Raw genomic sequence first — 7,083 nt, 5'->3', positions numbered from 1 at the left:
AGTCCAAAACTTTCAACACATTTTAAAACAACTACCTTGTGGCTGGAGCTGTGCTGCAGTCAGCACTGTGCCTCGGCCAGCAGTGGTGAACCGGGGGCTCATTGGGCTGGAGCAGGATTTCCCTTCCCTCCCGCCGCACAGGCCAGACACGGGACTCGTGCATCCCCCCGTGGCTGCAGAAGCACCTTCACTTCAGTGATTGACTTCATTTGGCCTGTTTACATTAATTCTTGAGAAATAAATCATCCTTTCCACTTCAAAGGGGATTAGAAGTTCCCATCAGTGGTGGCAGGAGCATTTATGGGAGCACGCTTCCACCTGCCAGGAGCGAGCCCGGGACCTGGGCAGCCGGGCCCTCCGAGTGCCCTCAGAAGCCTCTCAGCCCCTCCAGCAGAGCCTTACAGAGCAACAACCCCTCCAGCTCTGCATGGTCACCACTCCAGCACGCTTGGGAGGGAAGTGTTTGCACAAGGAAAACTGTCCAAGACTCCCAGGTGAAAGGAAGTGTGCCAGAGCTCACTGAACAGCACCGTTTAACTTGACAAGTAACCCCTGTACATCACAAGAACACAGTGTATAAACAGAGCTCGGCTGTGAATCGCAGAAGGGATATCTTGTCTGGTTAAACAAAGCATTATTTTAATTTCAAGATTTTATAAATACATATTTACAAAAGGAAGGTATCAATCCAAAGAGTTAAACAAATGTACAGCTCCCAAATATTGCTACAGTACAGGGAGAGGAATCATGTTAATGCAATCCCACAATTTACAATACCCATTATTCAAAAAGAAACCATTTCTTAATTTAAAATATCTCATCTGAAGTCTACAATATCTGCTGCCACGAAAGTACAATCTGCCTTGAACAGAATTACGTGACAAGGAGAAACTGACCCTTTTCATACAGCTTATCACACAAAACACACCACTTCCAGCTGTCTAAGTGAACACTGCCAGCCAACACCACACAATCCTACAAAAGGCTTTCTTTCCAGCCCCTAGAGACACCTTGGGGAGCACAGCTCGAGAACAGCACTCTGCATGGATTCAAAAAGCATAAACCCCTGTCATCCCCGCTCCCTGTGCCGAGGGGCTAGTGAGGAACCTGCAGATCCCACCACGCTACACCCTCCCGGCCAGAGGAGCCCGGCGGCACCGGATGCACAGCACCGCGCCGCGCCGACACCACGCCCGATGGCAACAGCACCACTGAGCCATTGGCTGTGCCCCGACGCCCTCCAGCTCCGGGATGGCCGTGCAACCTGCCTCAGAAACTGGTTTTACTCTTGTCATTTCCATACAGGTGCAGGCCTACAGGTACAGGGACTTCCCATAAATGCAGGGGTTTAAGATGTTGCTGAGAACTCCAAGAGTGATTCAGGTAAATATGACCTGAGGTGCTCAGAAGTCACTTTCTGCAGCTTCCACGAGATTTCAATCATCTTCCCTCTGAGCCAACAGCAACATTTCCTTTAGATGTCCTTCACTGCAACCATCTCAGCACTGTTGAAATCACAGAATGAGAGAGGCAGAGCCAAAAGAGCACTATCTAAACTCCGTAACAAAGCAGCAATGACCTCCAAGAACAAAACACAGCCACGTCCACATCTGAAACTATGTGAGGCACCAGCTGCTGGGAGTTGGGGGAGTTCCTGGATAACAAGGCTCAGCTTGTGCACGGTTCTTCTGAAGGATGTCAAGCAATTTTCTCTTAATTCATCCAGTAGTTCTAAACCTGTATGAGAGCCACCTAGGGTATTTTTTAATTTGAAGTTTAGGCAAATCAATTCTAATTAATAAAACTAAAGGACTGAAACACAAACTGCTAGTGGAAAATTGAATATAAGTTGCCAGAGTGTTAACCTGAAGTCTTTCACAATTTATTCACTTCTTTTAATTCACACTTGATGTACGCAGCTCCCAAATCTCATGGTCAGAGCAAAACTCTCTGTTGTCCATTACTGTGAATCTGGTCTGGCTTGAGGCTTCCACTACATTCAGGATGCTGTTTGGTCCTCTTTAGCCACAGTCTGCAGAAGGAAAAAAATAAATAAAAAGAAGAAATGGAGTACAGAACTATATCGCTCACTGCCATGACTCTGAGGCAAGACATTAATTTCTGTCAGAGACTGAGACTGGTCTGGGCCTCTGGTTAACCACTGCAGTGGTAAAAGCATTCAGAAGCAGATCCAGCTACAGAAGAGCACAATCCCAGCACAGCTAGCCAAGAAAGGTTTATCACAGTTCGAGCTTCTGATCAATGAGTAATCCCAGCAAACTTGTGTGAATCCGTGGCAGCCAAACCACCTCTCCCCAGAGCTGTCTGCGTAACACAGCACACTCAGGTAACTCGATCAAAGCAGATGTTAAATGACAGCCTAGAAAAGGGACAGGGCTCAGGTGTGCCCAACACTGCAGGGACCTGTCGAAGGGAGAAAACCCAGCGCTGGGGTAGAAAAGGACCTCTTGAGAAGGTTGGAAGTGAAAAAGAATATAAAAGGCAGCAGCAGCCCTTTCAGCTAAGAGCTACACACGCTGCAGCTGTGCACTGAAGCACAAGCAGTAGTGCCACATCCCTCCAGATGTATGGTTCTGTGGCTAGCACAACCTGAAGAGGAAGCAGTGAAAGGAGTAATTTAGCAATGCATTATCCAAAGGTAGTTCACACAGTGAATATGTTCCTGATTTCCAATGTACCAGACATATTCCAGTAATTTCAATGGCACCTGCCCATGGCACCAGCAAATAACGGGAACCCACAATGTGCTGCAAATGGAACTTGATGCCAATAATTAGCAAGTTACTCTGTGACTTTACTAAGGGGGGCTCAATTTCACAAAGCAGCAATGTGCAGAGGTTTCCTCTACAGAACTACAAATAACTTTTTCAGTCTTTCTTTTCATGACCCAGGCAGTCAGGAAGCTGACGGTTAGAAACAAATATGACTGGAGGGTTTCCAAAACCCTGGAAATCTTACCTGCCGCAAGAACTGCTTCCCAAGATAGCTGGTCGCCATGCTTGTCAAGTTCTTTCTACTGCCAACTTTACACCTGATATAACCATAAAGGTTGGCTCCCTGAAGCACCACTCCCATCACAACCACTGCCTAAGGCACAGAAAAACACAGTCATTGATTTACACCACCTTGTCTGTAACACACAGGATCTATTCCTGAGTCAAGGGAGTCCACTCACCAGCCACTTCACTTTGAAAGAAAAGAGAGCACTGAATGCAAATATCACCCAGATCATAGGGCAGGTAATTAGTCCTAACCAGAAAATTCGGGACTCTGCTTCTGATGAGGTTTTACTCCCTTGCGCTGACACCTAGAAGCAGAAAGGAAATGGAGATTAACAGGCTGCTCCATTATATAGATCACATTGTCATTAAAAACAGTTCAGAATCTACAAGCCCTCTGGTTTCTGCCTCCATGCAACAGTACCAGGCACTTTGAAGATCAATTTCTACCTCACATAAAAATCTTTCTGCAACAGAAGATGTTTCTATTTAAGGGACTCAACTGTAAATTTTCTATCAGAAACAGTGGAGGCAGCAGTATCAAATCCTCTTGGAATTCTTGAGGCTAAAAGTTTGAGAAACATGACATTTACTACACAGTTCAGTTACAGAGCTTAGAAACAGCCAAACAGGTAACGTCTTCTACATCCAAATCACTGCACAGGCAACCAGAATTTCACTAATCCTAGCACTGGCAGAACTAAATATTGATACTCTTAGGCATCAAAGTAGAGTAATTTTTTCTTTACTCAGACCTCTGTGTGTGTCACACCACACTACTGATTTTATAAAGTCTTTACACAGCTGAAGATCACAAGCAGGCAGTCACTTCTTCCTATAGTAGTCAAAAAATCTGGACCAGGTTAAAAATTTAGGGCTAAATGTACAGCATCACCAGCAGTTCCGCTACCTTTCCCTCCACCCCCCAATATGTTCTAGTTTTTCTAAGCTAACGTGGTTTTGCAAAAGAATGTGCCGTAGGGAGTGCACAAACTCAGCTGGATAAAGGTTTAGCTTCAAGTCCCTACACCTCTGCAGACTTCCCATGTGACTGCAGGAAATTAATCTTTACTTTACTCCAGATGTGCATACCAGAAGTGTCATCAGCTCCACACAAATAGGGATCAAAAGGGTCAATACATGACACATGGTGAGGTGCCTGACAGATGGGATGCTAGAGACTCAGCAGCAGCCACCACGGACACAAGGGCACAGGACAAATGCTATGCAGGTTTCTTCCCACTTCCAATAGTTTTCTATAGAAGATAAAAGCTACATCAACCGTTCCAAGTTCACACCCAAAAACCTGTAGGTTCTAACATGACACGGCAACCTTTACTGCATTTTATATGGATTTTTTAGGTTACTTATATAAAGCCATCATGAAAATTTTTAAACTTAATTCAACAACCACAAAGCTCATTCAGCAGCCTCCATGAAACAAGCACTTCGTCACAGATCTGTGTCTGGAAATAAATGCCTACTTTGTGCAATCTACCATCATAAGCATATCTGCTAATTAACAGGAGTTTCACAAAAAAGAAAAACTTAAAAGAAAAACAAAATTCATTTACCTTCCTGGCTTCAAATACCCAGTGACTTCTACCATCATCATCCACCTGGTTCCACCAGCGAAGGCCAACCATCAGTCGCCCTGTGACATTCTGAAACATAAGAAAAGCAACAAGCTTTAGACTTTCTGATAAAAGAAACTACTTTCCAAAGTTCATCTATTTTCAATGGCTCATTGGCCTCACATTTGGGAAAACAAGATTACAAGGCTCTCACATCCCCAACAAACTATTTTTAATATGTCCAGTACAATACCAAATTATTGTGAGGCGTATTTCTGGCGATTCAAAAGCGATCTCACAATGAAGCCTGTGCTACCCTAAAAGAAACCCTAATATATGTTCTCCATGTGATTTTCAAATAAAAAGTCAGGTACACAGATGTGTGTTTAATGTTGCCATGTCACATCAGTGTCCTGCAAAGGGCCCTGCAGAAGACTGCCAATGCAATATTCTTAGCACAAATACAAAAAGGGGGAATTGCTGGGGAAGGCAGCGGGGCTGCTGAATGCCTGACACACAGAGACTTAAGAGTTACTATTTTATAATGCTTTGCTATATATCACACAGTATCAGAATATTTTAGGTATCATTTTGTGGGAAAGGCACAAAGTTACTTTTTTGGTGACATGTCTATCACTGTTCAATTATTCTTACACAGCAAGATGAAGATAACAAAAAGCGTAAGAGGAACTTACCTTTACAGCCCAAAAGTCACACGACAAGAGGAGAATAATTGTCACCATGCAGGCAATAAAGCTGCTAGTTAAGAGCTCACAGAGCAGATAGACAACTATCGCACTGACTCGGAAGAATAAGTGGAAAAATGATGCCACTGGATGCCTGGAATGAAGGACAGCACAGTCACAGCTCTTTCAGACAAGACTGAAGCAATTTCAGAGAAATGACATTGCCAAAGCGATCCCCCTCCAACTCACAGGATAAAGCCCAGCACCATAATGTGAACCTGCTGTGCAACAACTGATGCAAATATGGGAAACAAACTGACTAGAAGCTTATCGTGAGTAAGACACATTCTGCATGCAGTGATACCCCATGTGCAGGCAGAATTTGGGGTGTAAGGGGACAGGGAGCTTTACCTGCTCTTCAGCATGAGGTAATTTTTAGGGGGTAAATTTAAAAAGGTTCTGACAGAGGAAATACCTCTGAGGATCACATTTCTCAAGGCAGCAGACTTGCCCTGCTTTCTGATTTCTGCAGTTTCCACGTCAGAACAGAGCTGAGGTCACCATAGCACATGCACAGACACTGCTCTGAGGCAGGAGGCTGAGCAGAACGAGGCAGGATGCGGCCAGACCAACCACGCCAGGACATGGCAGACAGTGGGGCAGCATCAGAGTCGGGAACAAAGACTGGGGAAGGGGGAATGGACTAGCCCAGAACCAGCACTCAATACAGCGAGAACCTCCCGTTACACAGTCATTGTGTCAGTGTCCATCCCTTACACACAGGAACACAAACACATATTCAATGTGAGGGCACCCAGGAGCGTGATGGCACAAACCTACAAATTTCAACTGAGCTTCCAAAATTGGCACTCAAGTCATCCAGAAGTTACTCTCCATCACCTCTAACTAAATAAAATATTTGCCTTTCATATTTTGATGTCATAAGACAGGCTCTCCTTCCTCACTTCCGCCTAGACCTCATCTTGAAGATCTGTATGACCACTAACCTTATTTTTGACTTTTTTGATCTCCTGGATACATCATCATCTGCATCAAAGAGAGACACATCTTCAATGTCATCACTGCTATCCTAAAATGGAGAACAGATGCAGAGTTATATCAGAAAAAAGAATCTGCTTTCAACTGCAAGCAGGACCAGCTTTGATTACCCAGAAGCATTATGGTGTCACCTTAAGATCAAAATGAATTTGGGAAAAATGTGAAGATTTAACCACATACAAAATAAGAATCGCAGTATTAGATATTTTGATTTGTGCTTAGCAAAAACTACATAAACTGACAGTGTGAGTCCAAGGCTCCATTCTGCACCAGGCCTCGGGTCTCCTCACTCCTCTTAGAGAGCTTGCCACCATGTGCAGAAGCTATCCCCGAGTCAGGCAACACTCGCATCCCCCGCATTTCAGTGAATGCACCGGTGACAGAACCAGAACTGATTATTTTTACAGACAGGATGCCCCGCTGCTGCGGGCCCTGCAGACAGGGGACACCACGGCGCCGGACCTGCCGAGTCTCACCCAGAAACCCTTTTCCCCGAGCCGAGCCCAGCCCTGCCTCGACGCCCCTCTCAACCGGCACACGCAAGCGCAGCACTACCGAGCGTCAAACCACGCCGTGCCCCCGCCCCTCCTCACGCATTTTTAACCCGTTCCGAGGGGGGCTGCGGTGTTTCGGGCCTCCCGGGGGCCGCAGGCCTGTGACAGCGGGGAGCGCCTATCCCATCTCGCACCGCCGGTGCCCGGGAGCTGCCGCCAGCGGCCCGGCCCGGCCCGGCCCAGCCCCGGT

At 45.8% G+C, this 7,083-nt stretch overlaps 1 protein-coding gene across 2 annotated transcripts in view; it reads right to left on the bottom strand.

The window, feature by feature from the left end:
• Window positions 1-617: 617 nt before the first annotated feature.
• The window catches only part of LOC113486754 (Golgi apparatus membrane protein TVP23 homolog B-like), an 11,190-nt gene continuing 4,724 nt past the window's right edge, over window positions 618-7,083 (bottom strand). The window contains exons 1-7 of one of the 2 annotated variants that reach the window (XM_026860976.1): window positions 6,582-6,617; window positions 6,288-6,370; window positions 5,290-5,434; window positions 4,595-4,684; window positions 3,197-3,328; window positions 2,980-3,108; window positions 618-2,032 (exon numbers count right to left, since the gene is read on the bottom strand). In XM_026860976.1, coding sequence (XP_026716777.1) covers window positions 2,000-2,032; window positions 2,980-3,108; window positions 3,197-3,328; window positions 4,595-4,684; window positions 5,290-5,434; window positions 6,288-6,370; window positions 6,582-6,602 — 633 coding nt within the window. In that variant the 5' untranslated portion in view covers window positions 6,603-6,617 and the 3' untranslated portion in view covers window positions 618-1,999. Of the gene's footprint in view, window positions 2,033-2,979; window positions 3,109-3,196; window positions 3,329-4,594; window positions 4,685-5,289; window positions 5,435-6,287; window positions 6,371-6,581; window positions 6,618-7,083 lie in introns of those variants that run through there. The other variant, XM_026860977.1, reaches the window with a different exon arrangement.

The sequence above is a fragment of the Athene cunicularia genome, assembly GCF_003259725.1.
Source record: "Athene cunicularia isolate RWA chromosome 18 unlocalized genomic scaffold, athCun1 chr18_part1, whole genome shotgun sequence".
Taxonomy (NCBI): domain Eukaryota; kingdom Metazoa; phylum Chordata; class Aves; order Strigiformes; family Strigidae; genus Athene; species Athene cunicularia.
This window is presented reverse-complemented; position numbering and strand designations above follow the sequence as displayed.